A 20832-nucleotide genomic window follows, 5' to 3' on the forward strand; every position below is an offset into this window, starting at 1 on the left:
TTAAATGTTTAAGATGACTATAAATCCTGACTGTTCTACTACAACCTGAACATCACCAGTTTGTTCAGTTTCTTCATATGGCCTAATCTCCTAAACTTTTCCCTTTTCCTGAAACCTTTTTTAAAACATTCTTCAGCTTATCAATGTTCTTCCTAAAATGCTGCTTCCAGAACTAAACATAAAACTTTAGACTGTGATCTATCCATGGCATGGTATAAGAGAATCAACACTTTATTGCTGTGTGTGCCATTGGTCTTGAACTCTTGACCATTCACTGAAGAAGTTCTACTACCTTTCTTGACCCCCTTATCACATTAATGACTGACTCATAAAGAATTTAAGTCAACTACAACTCTCCAATCTCCAATGCTACTTAACCATATCTCTCCTATCTCTCATATTCTGAAGTAGATTTTTTTTACAAGTACAAAATGTTGATTCATTGATATTAAATTTCTTTTCATCATACTCAATGTTCTTAGCTGTCCACATCTTTTAAAATTCTGATTTTGTCATTCAGCAATACCCAGTTTTGTGCCATCTGCCAAAGTGACTAAGCACAAGCCAAGATGAACCATATCAACCACCTAGTTATAAAAGCACTGTTCTACTTCTGAAATGTTCACTTTGTTTTGCTCCTCTCTCTAATCATAACTTCCAAACTAAAATTTGCTCTTCTCACACAGCTGAACTTTCTCTACTGATCTGCTCCTACATATATTACACTTTGTTTAAACTCCAATGTCAATAACTAGAATATTGACTTCCATACATCCATGACAGTTCACTCCAACTGCCTTGCTAATACAAAACCCCATATTGTATTAATTTCTCTAATCCTGATTTGAAATACAGAACAAAGCAAGTCAATAAGCATTTAAGAAGTCCCTATTTATTATACTAAACATTGTGTTGAGTGCTGGTAATACAAAGAAAGGAAAAAGAAGATTCCCTACCTTCAAGGAGCTTAGAGTCTAATAGAGAAGATCAATGCTAAAGAAATAGAAAGCATCATGTACTTGACCTACCAAAATATTCCTTTCTCCAACTTCAGTAGAACTATGCCACTGTTCAGCATTCTCTTTGTCCTACCAACCTCACAGATCTGTTATAAAGACCAAAATGATTATGTGAAAATATTTCCCAATCCCTCAAGCTACATGATTTTTTCCTATTCTCCCCCCAAAACTCCCAATCCCACATAAATACATGATTTGTTTCCTACTTCACTGAAAAATTTTAGGCCAACTAAGGATAGTATCAAATAAAGCAATTTTTTATCTCGTGGAAAGAGGATATGGATGTATGCTCCTCCAAAACTAACTCTTTTACTTATGCTCTAAATTTCATTTTTTCTTAACACCTTGATATTACATTTAGAATCACATTTCTTAATTTGTAAAGAGTACTTGGTTCCTCTTATTTTACATATGAAGGAATTGCTACACAGAAAACCACATGGAGCCAGGATGCAAATATACCCAATCTTTCCATACAGATTTCCATTCAGATTTCTGAATCTTTTTCTGCTATATCAAAATACCTCTAACCACCTTTTCCAGAATAATCAGTCTTTCACCCAACTGGGTCACTTTCAGCCTTGTAACATACACAAGCCTCCTCTATGATATTGATTAAATGGTTAATGAACCCTACTTGGAACTTTTAGGCAATTATTTCTAGCCTTCTTTCCACTGTCAAATTTTTTCTTCGAGTTGTCGACATCACTGGCTCACTCAAATAAATACAAGCACAAAGCACCACCTATGTGTTAGTACCTTTGTGTGGAAGTGCTACAAAGACAACAAAGAGGATTTCTACTCAAGAAACTCACCCTATCTTTTACAATTTATATTGTAGAGAAAAAATGTTTTTTTTTTTTTTTTCCTGAAATAGTTCTATTAAAAGTCATCACCAGCATCTGAGCCTACTGATAGGTATCACATACTGCATGAAATCCTCCCTTGTAATATCTCTCTGTATATAACTGTTTCTTCTGATAGTCAAACTACTTCCTCCTCTCTCCTTCCTGAGGTCCTGGATGGACTTTCTAAATCTATCAAAGAGCTTATAGGTCTTGTATTTCCATCTTGAAGATCTTGTAGTTCTATCTCAAGAACTTCACTTTACCACTCCAAGTATCATTATCAAAGGATATTTTCTCAATTCCTACAATTATTACCCTTACCAAATAATTTAGTTCTTAATTATATGTTGTTCTAAGTTCATGTGTGCTAATTTTGCCTTTCCAATTAGATTGAAAGTTCCATGAGTATAGAAACTTTATGTATTTATTCAGACACATATATAGTTTCCTTTTAAGGGAAAGTGTGTGAATTCTTAAGAATGTAAGATACTTGTAGGTTACATGACCTATAAAGGATATATGATCTTGATGACTTCTCAGTCAAGAATTATGTGTAAGAGGTATTAATAGAAGTTATTCCACAGGCAAAGACATCAACAATGCAAACAAAGTAACAAAAGCTGAGGATGATCCCCAATTTCTAACATGTTCACTCTGCAAATCCCTACTTTATGACTTCCCATGTTCTGATGAGACTCAAGAAGATGATTAACTGCTCTGGGATCCATTGAGCTGGATCCTGGGCTGTTGGCCAGTTTTTGCTAGCATTTTGCCTGCCCTGCCTTCATCCTGCAACTATGTAGCAGGAAGAAAACAAGGAGAAGGGGGGGGAGGGGAGAAAACTCTACTAACACCTTCCATTATGTGAAAGAGGCCTGAAATAAAGAGAATGGGTATCCCCAACTGAAGTGAATTTTAGCCCCCAAAAAGTTGTCTTAAACTGAGATCAAGGCTGGAAAAATTGAATTGCCCAAGTATCAGAGGAGATTGAAATCTATTTGAGTGCTTGGGAGAAATAGAGTTCAAAAGCAAATGAATAGGAATGTTCAGAATATGGGAAAATCAGGGAAAAAAAAAAAAAAAAAAAGACAGATTGCCAAAGCTCTCCGGAGGAAGAAAACTCAGTTAAAAACCTTAAGTACAAGCAGATATCTTAACTGGGAAGATATTAATAACAAGGAACTTGACATGAGTATTGAACGCAAAGGAAAATGAAGCAACATGTTATTAGATAAAGGTCCCTGTAGATTCCTGAGAGTTTTATAACATACCAAGATGTTGCCCAATTGTACAAAAGAGAAACACAAATTGTAAAAGCAGAATTTAAGGCTTCCACAACAGTATTAATTGGTAGAAATAAAAAACTGGAATCAGTGGTGGTAAATCTTACTTTTTAAAAAAAACTTGCAAATAAAATAGAGATAAAGAACAAATCAGAAGATTTTATGCAAGCAAAATATATCTAACTCAAAGACAAAATGCAGAGAAAAGATTTAAGGAATTTAGAAGAACACAAGTCAAAAAATCTGAACATACTGCAAGAAATAAAATAAGAAAATTGCTTAGAATTTCTAAATACAGAAAAAAGTATCAATCAAAAAATTATACATATTGCCTCAAGGAAAAAAAGAAAAAAAAGAAAAAAAAGGGGTAAACTTCCAGGAACATGATAGTTAAGCTCAATAATAAAGACAAATAATAAATTTTATAAACAGACAAAAACCCCCAAATATAAAGGAAAGGAAATCTTGAACACAAGATTATTTTACATTCACTAGAAAAGAAAGTAATGAATGAAATAATGTATTCTAAAGAATAAAGGGAGTTCACCAAGGTGACATACTCTGCAACTGTGAAATCTAATCAATAAAAAAAAAAAAAAGATAACTAAAAGATATTTGAAGCATTTCTACAAATGAAAAAAAAAATCAAATGTGAACAGATTATCTGTCTTGCAAAACAAACAACAGAAACATAAGGATGTTAAGGATGATAACAGGATGGCACAAGCATTGAAATAAAATTGCCTCAGGGGAAAAAAAGGGAAAAGTCAAGTCAACAACAAGTATGGAGCATTTATATGCCCACATTGTGTTAACTGTCACCAAGATTTTGCCTATAAAAGAGGAATTCATGATGCTGCATAATCAAGGCAGTGGTAAAAAATAAAAGTAAAATAATGCCTATAAAATCTCTCAGGAATAAAGCCTAGAAGAGAATGGTTGCAAGGACAAAGGGGATAAAGGGCTTTTCCTAAGAAAAAAAGAAGACAAAATCTAAAGCAAGTAAACTGCTTAAAATGACAAAACTAGAAATTCAATAACTTTAAAATTTTCAATCGAGAAGAAATTAAAAAAAAAATAAACAAGTATAAGGAACATGAAACAAAGAGTAAGTGGATAGGACAGGTAAGAAAGGGAAAAAGAAAATTAATGAAGAATACAAGAGAAAGAAATACTTTTCAAAAAGAGAAGGCAGAAAATGAAAAAAGAAAAACACTAATGAACAAGTAGATGAATGGGGAGTCAAAAATAGGTTATCTTATTTGACTGTTTAACTTTTTAAAATAAGAGAAGTAGATAGAAGGAAAGAAAAAAATAAATTATGTTAAATTCTAAAACTAGAGAAAGGAGATATCAATAGAAAGAAGGGAAAGGCTGTATAAATTGGGATAGTCTTAAAGGCGAATTAAGTAAAAAGACAGGAAGATATAAAGTAGGCAGGTAGGCTGAAGCATATGGTGTATAGGGTCTAGAGTCAGGAAGAGCAAAGTTCAACTATAGCCAGAGATGCTTTCTCCTAGCTCTTCCTTAGCAAATAATTTAACCTATTTGGCTCATTTTCTTCATTTGTAAAAGAAGAATAACAGCACCTATCTCACATGATTGTTGTGAGGATCAGATGAGATATTCAGAAACCTCTTAGCACAATTTATGGTATTTAGCATAGAGATCCTTATTCCCTCCCTCTCCTACTACTTTTACAAAAGAGAAATAACTAAAAAATAATTTCAGAAAAAAATACCAGAGGCAAAAGAAGGAATATATGTCTAACTCTCATAACTTTAATGTGAATGAATTAAATAATAGAATAAAAAGAAAATGAATGATAGGAAAATAAGAACTTCATTACTTTCAAGAAACATCTAAAAAGCAAACACGACAATAAAAATAAGGTGCTAGAAAAAAACAACTGACTGTGCATCAGATGTTGCACTCATGATATCAAATAATGGAAAAACAAACATTTACAACACAAAGATAAATAAAGAAACATTATGCTGAAATTATGGAAAATAATCTGTTATTAATATTAAACATGTTACAAATACTAATTTAGTAGATAAGTCCATAAAGGAAAAATTTGCTGAATTTCAAGATGCAGAAAGTAATAAAATAAAGACATAAGATTTTTTAATGTCCCCCTCAGTTTTCCATAAATCTAACAGAAAGATAAATACAAATACAGAATTTAATTAACTGCTCAAGAAATTAGAGCACCTTTCTAAATGGGTCCGTTAAAAGAAAATGTGGGTTTTAGACTCAAATAGCATTTTTGCAAAAGTTGATCATGTTTTAGGACATAAAGATATTAGAAATAAAAATAAAAAGGGAGAAATAGCAAGCACATCCTTTGTAATCCAAAATTGGAAAAAAAAAATTTTAACTTAAGGGATCACAAAAAAAAAAAAAACCAAAACCAGAATTAACTGAGCACAACAATGAAATCCTAAATTATGTGCAGGTCAAAGAATAAATCATAGAAACAATTAATAATTATGTGAAAAAAATTATAATGATGAAACAACATACCAAAATTTCTGGGATGCAGCTAAAAGCAGTCCTCAGGGGAAAAATTATATCCCTAAAAACATACATTAACAAAATAGAAAATGAAGATTAATGAATGGAATAAGCATTTTTTTTTAAATTAGAAAGCCAACAAATAAACCAAAAACAAGCACAAAAGGAGACATAGAAAATTTAATAAACAAAGTGGAAACCAAAGACTATAGAAATTACAAAACTAAAAGCTGATAATTTTGAGAAAATTAACAAAATTGATAAACCTTTAGCAAATCTGAAAAAAAAAATAGAGAAGAAAATCAAATTTAAAAAAACCTTCAAATGAACAAGGTGAAATCACAACAAAATCAAGAGAAATGAAAAGAATTGTAAGAATTTCCTATTCAATTACATGATAACAAAAGTGAAAAATACAAAGGAAATACAATACCTTCAAAATATAAAATATTCCATCTACCAAAACAAAATACAGAACTTAAATAATCCACTTTCAGAAAAGTAAAGAACTCACTATGAAAGATCCACATATTTCTCCTGAACTTTCTCAAAAAGTCTTGCTCTTGATAGACTTCAAAGAAGAATTTTATCAAAGCTTTAAAGAATAGTTAGTACCAATATTATACAAAATCTCAAAAACTGAAAAAAAAAAAAAAAAAAAAAAAAAAAAACACTCTACCAGTCTCCTTTGATGATACACAGTCCTAATACCAAACCAGAGAAGGAAAAGGTAAAGAAATATAAACCAGTACGTTAATGACTTATCAATTCAAAGATTTTAAATAAAATCCTGTCAGACTATATCAACATGTTCAAGAAGTAATTCATCATGACTATATTGGATTCATGCTAGTGAAACAGAGATGACAGAATCAATATAATTAATAAAATATAAAAACAAATAGCTCAAACTACTTCATTACTTCATAAAATGAAGGAAAAGTCTTTGAAAGAGAGCAACACTCATTTACACTAAAACCCCTAAAAAATACAAGTATGAAGAGACCTTTTCAAAATATCATTAAAAGTTATCAACCTAAAACCAAAAGCAGTGACATTTGTAATAGGTATACACTAAAAGCTTCCCCAGCAAATATAGGAATAAGGCAACTGTGCACCCTCATCTCACTTACTATTTGACACAGTTCTGTAAATGCTAGCCATAGCAACAAGTCAAGAAAAAAGAAATAAAATGTGTAACAATAGGAACAGGGGAGATAAAACTATACTTGATTGTTGATGTTAGAGTGGTTTACTTTAAAAATCCTAAGGAATCAGCAAAGACAACAACTAATAAATAACAGCTTCAGCAAAATTCATAAAAATCAATACCATTTCTATAATAAAATCCAAGAGGTAATAATAAAAAGAGCATTCCAAAAAGGAGGGCATGCACTATATAAACTATATAAGGATTTATGATAGATTAGGTCTGAGCTCATTTCTCATGTCAAAACATCAAGAAATAAACCCAATATGTTAAAACCGTAACAACAAAGAACCAACAGGGTATAGAAAAGAATTCATGACAGGAAAGGCAATGAAGAGAAGCTGGCAACAATTTTTTAAAGAAATGAATGAATAATCACAAAAATGATTTTGTAAGTAGTGTAGTACCAATACTCTCATAAATCTTAAAAATAACAATAGCTGTAAGGACCTCCAAAATTAACCAGAAAATCATTAAAGAATTGAAAGATATGATAGAAATTAAAAATCTGAAAGAAAAAATGTAGAGAAAATCTTAATTTTTTTTTCTAAAACAAATTTCTTTGAAAAGAAGATTTGTAATTCAAAAATTCAAAAGAAAAACAAAAACTGACTGAACAAAATCCAGAGATGAGAGACTGGAAGAACCCATGAAAGTTCTATAAGCCAAAAAAGTGATCTTAAAGATGTCATATGCAGAGATGATCTACAATATCTTTGTCTTCCAAAACAAAATAAAATGCAAAACCTAAATGACTTAAAGAAATCATACATAAAAAACGACCCAGAAGTAATAGAAAAAGTACAAAGACCACAGAATCAATAGGATACAGACAGAACAGTCTTAAATTTATAATAATCCTAACTCTAGAATTTTAACAGTAAACCACAAATATTACATGTAGTTATTAGAGATCCCTTCACATATTAAGGAAGAATATCTGGAACAGACCTAGAAAACTCAATTATGTAAAAATCTAGGGAAACCTAGAGAGGATGTTAGTTACCTGGAGTAGTAGAGCTACCCAAGGAAAGGATAAAATAGAGCTGAGTATTAGGGTGGGCTGGGACTATGGGAGTGTGGAGGATTTCCACAAAGAAGTGCAGGAAGGCAGGAAGACTCTACATTGAGATATTTAAGAGAAATTCTAGGAGAGACTAGTATTAAAAAAGTTATTCACAAGAAATTCTTAAAATCAGACTTGTGTGTGTGTGTGTGTGTGTGTGTGTGTGTGTGTGTTGTCTTCTATTATAGGTTTGCTTGTTTTGTGTCTCTGCCAGTCAGACCTCTTGATTCAAACTAACCAGAATTTTTCTTAAAAGATAAACTTTCTAGAGATAAAAGCATTCTCTAAGTTTCTCTCCCTTGAAGGGATTAGGGAGTGGTCAAGGCCAACCTCTGAAAGATGGTATGCCCAATCCAGCCTCTCAAAAAATAGTAAGCTCCCTAAAACCCCCATTCCATGCCCTGCAATTAGCCTCAGTTTCTCTCCCTTTTCAGTTCTCCTAAAAGTAAGAAATATTCCCTACCCTCTGTATGGACCCACAGGCCTTGGAGAACAAAATGGTAGTGACTTCAATCTCCCCTGAAAACTTGTACTTTCCCCCAAATTCACGTGAATGGTTTGTATTTTATTGCTTGTATAAAGAAGGACGATTTTAAAATGGATTTCCCTAAATGTACTCAAAATATGTGCTAGGAAAAAAGCTTGGTTACAGGTATTAAAATTCTCTTACACAATTGAAATAATTTTGAAATATCTCCACCTTTGAATTTCTGAAAATTTTTGATTAGGATTTTTGGGGAGTTAATTTGAAATTTAGGATTTAAAAATTGTATAATAGTTATTGCATAATTTCATAGTTTTATTTTAGATCAGTTGGCCCTAAAAAGTGAGGGCTTAGTTCACCTTTCCTTCCTACTAAGTGTGGCTGCTCCTTAGCCTTGGCTTGAGCCCTTTTTCCTGGGAAAGAATGAAAAAACAACAAAACAAACCCACTAACTCTGCTGCTGGTATTCTATGCACCCTGCTGGTAAATTTAAATTACTTCCATTATTTAAGGGGATAGATCATTTCTTTAAGGCTGAAGATAGACTTAGATAAGAACTCAGATAAGATTCAGTAATAACAATTATACTGCTTAGATGCAAGGAACTTCTAAGAGAAGTTTGTTAAAATTTCTGATTACCTATAAATTCTCTGAGAATGTTTATTTAAAAACCCATTATCTCTACCATGATCTCTGTCTTTATTAAATAATTTAATTAGGTGCATCATATAGGATGACTCAGCTTTTATTCTCAGCAGAAAGTGGTTTCAGAAGATAAGGTTATCACCTCATAATGCAAAGGATTTTTGGCCCCATTTGTTTGGGGGGACCTGGAACTGACTGGTGAATGGATCCCAAACTATCCATTGTCTAAATGGCTCCCCCAAGCAAGGAGTTTATTGATCCTAAGAAGGGGGAGTGTTAATGCCTAGTTAATGCTCTTACCCAACTACAATATTTGGGACTTAGACTGGGGGACAACAGGTTAAGATTTGGATGGTAAATATTACTGAAATACCCCACAAATAATTTAGTTTGATGCTTGTCAAAATTCTAGAATGCAGAGGCTTGACTAGTTATAGAAATTAAATAGTTAGAATAAACATTTGTGCCCTGAGAAAGAGGATTTTATAGAACTGCCTGTCCAATTTGGAATACTATGCTATGAGGGCAGGACATTTAGAGAATGCTGATCAAAGAATATGTCAAACACATGGTTTGGGAATAATGTAATAGGTTTAGATTTCCAAGGAAGATTTAGAGTCACAGTTCTTAAACCACAAATGAAAGTCAAGGCAAACAATAAAGACAAACAGGATTCAGAGGATAGAATAGGTAAAGTACTCTATAAAGAGTCTGACCATAAAAGCAATTTCTATACCTGTTACTAGTTACCCCATTGCCTAAATAGTACCATTCCCTTTAGGCATAGAAAGACATGAGAGTTAATTCAAGTGCATAGTTTTCCCAAAATAATAGCCCTGGGGAGAATTGCAGTGCTTTCCTTTCTGTGAGGGAATAAACCAGGTTATATTAGCCCTTCATCCCAGCTTAAATCACTTGAGCTTGCCTTTCATAGCAAAGTGAAAGATTCCAAGGTCTAGGAAATGTAGTGGCGGGTGCCTGAGTCTGGATTGTACATGAGGATAGCTCTGGCAATTTCTCAGAGATGAGCATATCCTAAGCACACCTTGGGTGGTATGATGGAGGTGGCACTTTGAAGCCTATTTTGTCTGGGAACTGAGTGAGTACTTGTGCACAGATCCAATTTGACTATTCCTTTAACCCTGGCATTTGAGGAAAAAAGTAAGAACAAATGAGGAAGAAGTAAGTCAAAGGTAGTATCTGGTGAATTCAAGGACAGAAATCAAATTTATTCTGGATTTAGGTCTTTCCTATTGTGGTAGATAATTACTATTGGATAAATTACACTAGGGATGCTGTGTTAGCCAACTGGATGCTACAAGTAGGATGGCCTTGGATATATTGTTGGAAGAAAAGGGAGGAATTTGTAAGATGATAGGAGAGAGTTACTATATTTTCATAATCAAACAATACTACCTTCAATGGTACCTTTACAAAAGCTTTGCAGGAACTCGCCTCCCTTTCTGAGGAATTAGTTTAGAATTTAGGAAGAGACATCTCTAACCCTATCACTGACTAGTTAGAATCCTGGTCTGGTAGAGGGAGAGGATGGTAGAATCAATCTTCACCTCCCTAATAGTAGCCATGGGAATCCTCACAGCTGTGGAATGTTGTATAGTTCCTTGCATTAGAGGATTGGTTCAAAGATGAATAGAGGGCTCTCTGATGAAGGTGACAGCAGTAGATCCATCCATCATGGGATTGGGTCATAAAAGGTTAATGGTTAAAAGAATACAGAACCAATTTCCCAATGATGAGGAATGTGAATTGATGCTAAAAAGATATGAAGGGGAGGCAACAGAAAAGATATGGAAACTAAATCCTTATTAAAAGAGAAATGAGATAAGTATAAGGAGTATGAAAAGTTGGGTTTCCACAATATCATCAAAACAGGATGAAGGAAGAGGTGAAATATCTTTTTAATATATTTCTAAACAATAACCTTGTGAGTCAAGAAACTTGCCAAACAACAAAGTTCCTGATAAAGGGGCCCAGAACTAAAATGAGAGTAGAGAGACACAAAATGAGCAAGCAACCAACAGGCTACTGTAATAATACATGCAAGAAGTAAAGAGAGTCTGCATCACAGTAATGGCAGCATCAGAGCAAAGTAAGTAAGTAGAGCTATTGAGGAAGTGAGATCAACAAGCCGTTACAACAGATGGGATATGGGGTGCAAGTGAGGATGAAGGTGGAGGGATGAGAGATAGTGAGGATTGGAGATAACCCTGAAGGACTGGGAGGATGTCATCTCCCTCTAAAGTAATATAGAAGGGAAGAAAAAAAGAATTTGCAGGAAAGATAGTGAACTCTGTTTTGGATATATCTGGTGTAAGATGTCTACTGGATTTAAAATTCAAGATGTCTGAAAGGCAAATAAAGATGTGAAACTGAAATTCAGCATAAAGACTGAGTCAAGATAGATACATCCAAGAATCATCAACACTGATAAAGTAATTAAATCCATAGGAGCTGATGAGAGTACCAAGGGAAGTAGTACAGACCCAGAATAGATCTGTGAAGAACATAGGGTTTTATTTGGCATGATATGGAAGAGAATCCAAAAAAAGAAATTGAGGACTGTTGAGATTGGTAGAAAGAGAACAAGGCGAGAATGGTTATCTTGACAATCTACAGAGAAAAGAGTATCAAGTAAGAGGGGGTGATCAATAGTATCAAAGATTGCAGAGAAATCAAAAAGAATGAGAATTGAGAAAAGGTCAATGGATTTGGCAATTAAGATCACCGGTTAACTTTGGAGAAAAGTTTCATTGGCATGATGTCAGAAGTCCTATTGTTAAAGGGTCAAGAAGAGAGGACACAATGGAGGGCACTTATTATAGACAGGCTTTTTGAGTTTAGCTACGAAGGGCAAAAGACCCAGTTTGATAAATGATGAAAATGATATGATAAGTTCTGTAATATATGAGACAAGGATTTCAGTTGAGAAAATTGGGTGGAAGCCACAGGAGGATTAAGAATGAAAAGGTTTGGAAGAATTACTGTGGAGAGTACATATCAGTGAGCTGATAAAAAAAAGGAGGTAAGAGGATAAGATTGTACTGAGAGAGAATAGAAGCAAATAGGGCCTAGCTGGTGTGGTACAACATAAATCTGTAGTGAACAAGATGAGAACATTTGCCTTTTTTCTCCAACTTTAGTCAGCAGTACATGTATAGAAGGAAAGGTGGGAAATGGTGGAAGTGATTCAAGGCTAAGTTTTGGCAAGGTATATTCAGTGATATAAGGTAGGGAGGGATTCAAGAAAGAAAGATGGTGTAGAACTGAATTTGGTTCATCAAAAGGTCAAGAAGAAGAAAAGAGTACCTAGTAGTGCAAAACAGAAGGCCTTGGAATTGAGAAGTCAAGGATTAGTGGACACAATGTATTTGAAAAGCAGGGTTTTATAATAGAATATAGATGGAAAGATGAAAAGTCAACAGATGATACTCTAACAAGGAACTTTCAGAATTCTTGAACATGGAGGTGTTGCATTAGTGACAGAAAAAAAAAATCAAACAAACAAAAAAATCTGTCATCTTTGGGGATGGCAGAGGTAGAGTGAAAGAATAGCTTATAGTTGATGAAGAACTAAGTGGTTAGAGTTCAGATAGTTAACTGAAAAGGTTAACACCCATTATCTTCAAAAGCAAAACTCTAAAACTGTATACTTCAGTAGAAATAGGAGCAAAGGCAGAGGAAATGCTTTGGGAAGGGTTGTGGTTTTTTTTGGGGGGGGAGGGGGAGTATTTTGCTACAATTCTTTCTGTAAACTTCATCAATATTGAAAAATATTCAGGATCTCAGATGATTATTTTAATGAAAGCAATTTAAAATCTGGCATTTATCTTCAGAGTATTTATGTCATCAAAGAGAAAATAAAATAAGTAGGATTTTTAGAGAATAAATTTTTGAATATATACTATTCTAATGTTACTTTATCACCTTTTAAAGTACCACACAAACCTCAAGATTTTTTTTTTTTTAAGGCACTGCTGAGAATATAGAAATTGTAAATACTCTTAAGCCCAAATGGAGATTATAAATTAATGGGTTTTGAATTTTTATTTTGGCTTGTTTTGGCTATTTTAAAATTGATTTTATTTTGTTGTCTATTTAAAAATCAACCTTATTATTACCACTTTGAACATGAATTACTTATGCTCCTACTAATTCAACTCATAAGAATTGTATCCAGTTACAAAAAAAATCAAATTTCTTAAACTTTCTACAAAGCCATGCTGAATTCAGATTTGACCATGTTTTTCTCCAAATCTTCACTGTCCCTAATTTTGAATTAATCCTTTTTAATTCTTCTAATCTTTCATTTCCTCCTTAATCTCCCTTTTCCTTTTTTCTTTATTACCTTTCCCTATTCTCCCAATTTCTCTATTATCTTAGTCACACATAAAACTTTCATAAACTTACTTTAGTTCACATTCATTATTATATTTTACTATTATACACAAAATACTTATCCTGGCTCTAACAAATTTTAATTATAAAATATTTGGTAGTGTGTTACAGAAAAAAAGGTTGAGGAAAACACTGAATTAAATGTCTTCTACAGGTAATTTTCAACATTTTTATTTATGATTACAGATGCAAATAGTAAAAGTAACCTATACATTCTAAAGTGTTTTATTAATATTCTTATAAATACTGCACAAAAAAATTGAGTTAAAATGAAAATAAAGTGCAAAGAATAATAACAAAAAGCACTTAAATAGAGTCATTTCTCAGGATGAAATGAAAGTACAAATATATAGAAATATTAATCTTACATGGGTAAAGATTCCTTTATTTTGCTATCCAAAATTTCTTTGTACATAGCAGCTGACATCACCTCTTCCATTGGACACATGATGCCATACTCCTCACAGCCATTCTCTTGAACCAATGGGTCAGTTTTATGTGGATCAAACATTATATTATTTGGCGTTACTAGCAGTACACCACTGACTGTACCCTAAGAGGAAAAAATAAAGTTAAGATTCAAATTATCAAATATTACTCTAGAAATTTTTACTAATAGCCTCCTTATCTTAAATATCTATAGAAAATGTAAGAAATGTGTTTCTTAAAAAGACAAAGTGCTCTTTATCATTGTTAAATAGACACCTTTAATTTTTCCTGAAAAATATTTTCTTTGGGAATAAAAGAAAGCAAAAATGGTAACTATATCCTTTACCTTAAAAAAAATAAGCTCAGGAAATCATATGTGCATTTTGAGCTAACGTCATACCTTAATTTTTGAAAAGCAAAATGATTTTGAGAATAAAATAAGGAAGTTTGTTTAATATAATTAAGGTCAGTAATGATACTTAATTTTTTTGAAACCCTAACAGTGCCAACACAATGGCTTGAATGTAAGGAATGTAAAACATAAGTATTTGTTGAGTTGTGGATCAAAAACACTTTATGGTAATCTCTTAAATAGACATTAATTTTAGTATTGCTACATTACAAATCAGCCAAGTGTAAGGTAAATAACTCTACGTCAATAAAGTATATTTACCTCTATATGAAGCAAATACATTTTCTAGGTAGACATGCTATCAGGCTTTGGTACAGATATATCCTGATATCCTAAAAGAGATTCCAGATTGTACGATTCCAGATTCAGCATCTAAGAGGTTAGTATCCTGCCCCCTCATCAACAAAAATTTTTCCTTATAAATAGTTAACAAAGAGTATTCACTCTCATGATTCATGATATGAATGACAAAATGCACATAGAGATATACATATATGTAGCCACTGCTCCTGGTTTGAGATTTTTAATGTAAGATTTAAGACAAAAGATGTATCTTTTAAAATAGTATAAGAAAAAATTTAGAAAAAGGTTTTTCAAGAGAAATAATGAAAATTTGCGTTTTCAAAATAATAATTTTTGTAAAAAACTTTCCAAAGCACCATCCATGATTGGCTCCCAGAAGAGGCATGATGGGGTGGATAATCCAAAACAAAAGATGAACTGCAACTCACTTATATTTGGTCTTATAGAATATTAGTTAATCCTTTTTTCTTTATCCTCCTAAATATGTAATTCTGAATTTTAAGCCAAACATATCTTATAATTCAAATTGCAGATCATCTGAATGGATAACAGTATTCAAATATACAAATTGTATAACATTTTCCTGAGACTATTAATGCCAAAATTTGATTATATTCTCATAGCACATTCCAAATGAAATTATGTTAGGTTGCTGGTGAAAGAATGATTACAAAGATAATTCATAAAATAGGTATTTCCTATGAAAGTAATTAAATATAGTAAATATAAATTTAAAAGTTTTCTTTTCAGTAACTTGTGTGGGCCCAAAATATATTTTTTATAGTTTGAGTTACATAAAACTGACCCCATTAGTGCTAGAGTACCTTCTTTCTGTATAGTAGAAATCACAGTGTTCATGTTATGTAGTGCCTAGGATAATTTTGTATCAAATTAATTTTTTTTCATATGTATTTTATGCCACTGCTGTATTGAAATGCATATATGTTTATCATATTTTATATATCCACACTGTCTCTCCATCAAAATGTAAGCAAACAGTAGAAAAGGATCAAACATATACGCTATTATCCAGCAACACCTTAGTCTTCTGAGAATTCAACACTAATATTGACAATAACCCAAAGCTAAAAGCTATTTACTACTAAATGATTATATACTGTTCTTTATAAGTGAATTATATTATAGTAAAACAGAAATATTCAATATTTCCTATCAGAATTTAAATAAAAGTCATTTAATACCTTGCCACTGGTAATGTATTTGCAATTAATTTTAAGAAATTTTTCAGTAAATGCTTCTTCTTCTTCAGAAGTAGAAGATACTACTCTTGTTGAGCGAACACAAGTAAAAGCAGAAGAGGGAGTTGCTTCTTTCTGATGGACTCCATCTGTATCCTACAAAAGAGAAAAAAATGCTGGACCACAAAATAAAAATATGTGCAATATGTGATCAAGTAAAAGTTTGATCAGAAAAATTAAATCTAGTAATAGAGGCTGGTACTTACAGTGATCTTTAAAGGTCTGCAAAGCACTTTATAAATATAATTTTTATAGAATTTTTAAGATTATTCTCTTAATCACTCTAGGAAGTTGGTACTACTACTATTCATATTTTACAACTGAACAAAGCTAGGCTCACACAACTAATAAATGAGACTAGATTTTTAACTCAGAAAAATGAATTTTTTTGACTCCAGGCCTGGTACCCTTATCTACTATACCACCTGTTTCTATAATTAAGCACTTTAAAAAGCAAATTAAAAGTTAATGACAATTTATTCTCTTTATGAGATACATAAATTCTCATTTAAGCTTTTACAGTTGTACAAAATTATGGTCAAGGCTGTATACAATGTTACTAAATTAGTAATTCTGCTTTTTTTACTTTGAATTATTTCTAATGCCTCTTTCCACAGTACTGTTTGTTTTTCTCATTTGTCATTTTTACATTATACTTCAATATTCTCAAAGGAGTGAGCATTTAGTTTGTTTACAGACTTTTCACAATTCCATATTAGCTCAATTGTAAATACCTTTATTAAAATTATTTTTTTTCTTTTTGCTATTTCCTTGGAATATATTTCCAAACATATTTTATTTACATAATTATATTTGAAATTTAGTTTTGAAATTGTACTCTAAATTTATTAAAGAGAATTAAAATATATTCTTCCTTATAGGAAGCATAACACACATGGCAATAAACAGGCATAGGAAACATAAATTATATTTAAGTTTTTCTTACTAATAATTGAGTACCAATCTGGTGCCAAATTGGCAGCAAGCAGGTGATCCAGGATTCTTGAAGTCTTTGAAAGTAGGTTAAGACAGGTTGTACCAAGCTAGAAAAAGTCTAGGTATGAAACTCAAGTCACTGGTGCTTTACTGCAATTACGTTGGCCATTTCTTGAATATTTCTTTGCGCGTTCCTCTCTGGACTTCTTCTACCATGTCCCAGTTCTCCATCATGAAGCCTTGGAATTTATAAACTGAGAGAACCAGCCTTTTGATCTTTGATCAATGGTTCCTCCCAAAACACCATTTGAAGATAGTGCCAAGCTAGTCATGTCTCAATCTTCTCCTGAATATACACCAGATTTCTTCTTCCTCTTAATTCTAGTACTTTCCCTCTCTTAATAATTTCCTATTTATCCTATACATAACTTGCTTTGTATATTTGTTTCCATGCTGTCTCCCCATTAGATTGTAAGCTCCTTGAGGGCAGAGACTACCTTTTCCTTCTTTCTTTATCCCCAGGTAAAACTTAACACAGTGCCTAGCACAAAGCAATCACTTAATAGATGTTTATTGACATACTGATCATGTGTCCAAGCCAATTACCTTCCTCTTACTCCCTAATCCCTTTCAGAATCCTTTTTATATGTTGCCTTCTCCCATTACAATTTAAGCTTCTTGAGGGCAGGGATTTTGTTTCTACTTATATTTTCAGTACACAGCAGAGTGCCTAGCATAAAGTAAGTACTTAATACTTTCTAATTGCATAAAACAAAAAGTGTACAATGAGATCTTTTATCTTATGCAGTCTTGTTTTGCTTCTGCTGTGATGATAGTACAGTGACAAATAGCACTAATGATCTCAGATAATTCTTTAAACTACGCAAGCAATTGATTAAAAAATTGTAACTCTAAATATGAATTCTTTGTCCAAAGATTCCCATACTAACATACTAGTAGAAAGGTTCTCAATGCATGATCCAGGAAATCCTGGGAAATACCTTAGGTCAAAACTATTTTTCATAATTCTACTAAGATGTTCTATTATGGTAAATATAAAAACTCTTTAGAGGGGGTCCTCAATAATTTTTAAGAGAACAAAGGACACTGAAAAGTATGAAAGCCATTATACTAGAAGTACAGAAACATATTCTTACTATAAATGAAATCGGTGAAATTTGTGGTCAATTCAAAGGTTCTCCTCAAATAGATGATCAAAGGAATTGGAGAGGCTGATTTCAAGAGTCATTTAATTGTATCAAAAAATATTCAGAGGTTACTTGGTCTTGTCACCATGCTGGGCTTCAGTAATATCTGGCACTTAGTATGTGGTTAATAAATGCTAATATGTAGCTAAAATGCCTAATTTTAAATTAAATCAACATATCTTGACATTCAATAACTTCAAAATAATTGGGAGATACAGAGAAAGTAGAAGAAAAACATGCTATGAAAGATAATTCAAGGAAAGGGTATAATTGAAAAGAACATTCAAGTGGAAATCAGACTTCAGTTCAATTCTAACTCTTACTTTAATATGTGTATGACTTGGAATATGTCATTTAATTTCTGTGGATTTCAACTTCCTATCTATAAAATATGGGCCATCCAGATGTCAAGATCCCAAAATCTCCTCCATCACTAATGTTCTATAATCCTAAGAAGTAAATGGGAAAAAGACAACCACTTACAGAAACTTATTGACTATGTATATCTTAAATACATTTTTCAATAAGAGAGTTGGTCACTCTCTTATAACACAGGTACCAAGGTATGGGGGGCACCAGACATCACCAAAGAAATAAAACTGACTATATATTAATGGACTAAAAATAATCAGATACATAAGAATCATATTAGAATCCAGCTGCCAGTTTAGATTATTTATTATTAGAACAAAAGTCAAATTGGATCAAGGAATTAGAGGTGTTTAATCTGGATACATTTGTGGGGGAAAGAGCAAGTGTAGGTAGAGAGGAAACATAATAACTGACTTTAACTATTTTGATTAATTTTTATCTCCTGTAAATTTCTGCTATATCTACTGCTATTCTAATTTCTACATTGTAGCTGCTCTCTATATTAGTTTTATTGATTATTTCATTTGGGAAGATAGCATGGTGCCGTGGAAGGTATGCTGCTTTTGGAAAAAAGAAGGCCTGAATATAGATAGTATATTGTTCTGCCACTTACCACCCAAGTAGACTTTTTATTTGGGGTGACTTGAACTAGATGGCCTCTAAAGTTCTCCCAATTCTAAATCTATGGTATTGTGATGAAATTTACAAGATTCCAGAAACATTCATTTCTACCAAATCTTCCATTCACCTATATTTTTAAGTATCCAATCAATATGAGTCTGACATTGTACTAGTGCTAGAATTACAGTGACAAAAACAGCTCATATTCAAATGCAAGGAAACAAGAGAGATAGTGATAAGCAAATGCAAAGTAATGAAGAGGCAAGGGGAAAGACTAAAAACTGGAGGAATAAATAAAGGACTTCTGTCAGAGGTATTATGTATGAAGAAAGGCAAGTAGGTTAACTTTGTTAGAATATGAGAATATGGTATGTAGTAAAGAGATGGAAATATATAATGTGATGGGCTGTAATAATGGCAATAGAAAAATACTGAAGCTTCATGAGAAGGAAAGGAAAAAAATGGTCAGATATATGCTTTAGGAATATCAATTTGGCAGATGTGTGCAGGATAGATTAGAGAGACTAGAGAATGGAAGTAGGGAGATAAATTATAAAGTTATTGCAGTAGTCTATATGAGAGGTGATGAGGGCCAGAAGCAGAGTAGTTGTGATGTGAGTATTAAGGAAATAGATATGAAAGATGCTATGAAGACTTAGCAACTGGCCAAATTGGAAGAAGAGTGAATAAGAATAAATACTTGAGAGTAGCATTTAGCTTCTTCCTATTGCCACTGAAATACAAGGATAACTCTCTAAACTCGGATGTTGAGGCAGAAATATCCCATCATCAGGTCACAAAACATAAGCTCATTGCAACTTAGACATATGTCTTGAATGGAGTAATCTCACATTTCTGTCGCCTTCTCTTTGGTACAGGTCCTTATGAGCTAAAATCCTAAGAGCTAAAAGAAGGGTCTTGAAAAATATCATTAAATATTTAAAACGTAAAAAGAAGAAAAGCTGAAGAAAGTTAAGGAGATGCAGAAATATAGGGCAATGTTACAGGCAAAAAACTGTGCTAAATTTAATATTAAAATTTAATCAAATTTACAAAATTAAAAAATTACACATCACAGATTTATGGTTTCATAGATATAATCTTCTCCCTGTTCTTTTTTTTGAATATGGAAGCTTATGAAGCTTGTAAGTTAATAATTCCAAAAACAAAACTTAAGAGGAAAAAATGCCTTAGAAGTAATTCAGTCAATCAAAACTGGAAGTAATATTCTGTATCTTAGCTCACTGAATTGTATTCCTCATCTTTTAAAAGTTTCATACCTGTCTAAAACTATATTCTGGGACTTTAAAAACTTCATGAGCTAACAAACAACAAGAGTTATCATGCCTTTAATACTTCTAGAGAAGTGAGCTCATTGATATGGACACTGCAACAACACAGGTTACAACCCATCTATAGCTACCTTATCTATGCTTCTTTTTTCTATGTTCTAACATAAGTCCATCACCTAGGGGCCCTCTTTCACACTCTTCACATTGTTCTGAAATTCCTCAGATCATAAACCTCCTGTTCTTTTGGTTTACTACACTCAACCTATTCTTTAACTTCATTTCAGCTTCTAGTAACCACATCCTTTTCTACTCTCCCAAATCATTATATCTATTTTAGTCCTAATTCCATTTATTTCCAATATTGATCCTATAGTTAACCAGTACAATGAAACAATATGCCTAACTTATAAGTTAGTACTTTGTCTCTTATTTGATCAACACTCACGGTTTGTCAAATTCCAATCCTGAGTTACCACTATTATTCATCTTCTCTTTCTTGTTAATACAAG

The 20832-nt window shown here is 32.4% G+C and overlaps 1 protein-coding gene across 1 annotated transcript in view; it reads right to left on the bottom strand.

Annotated features, from left to right (window-relative positions):
* The window catches only part of OXR1 (oxidation resistance 1), a 586011-nt gene that overhangs the window by 66317 nt on the left and 498862 nt on the right, over positions 1-20832 (bottom strand). The window contains 2 exon segments of the mRNA XM_074267139.1: positions 13860-14044; positions 15838-15990. Coding sequence (XP_074123240.1) covers positions 13860-14044; positions 15838-15990 — 338 coding nt within the window.

Source organism: Sminthopsis crassicaudata, chromosome 1, assembly GCF_048593235.1.
Source record: "Sminthopsis crassicaudata isolate SCR6 chromosome 1, ASM4859323v1, whole genome shotgun sequence".
Taxonomy (NCBI): domain Eukaryota; kingdom Metazoa; phylum Chordata; class Mammalia; order Dasyuromorphia; family Dasyuridae; genus Sminthopsis; species Sminthopsis crassicaudata.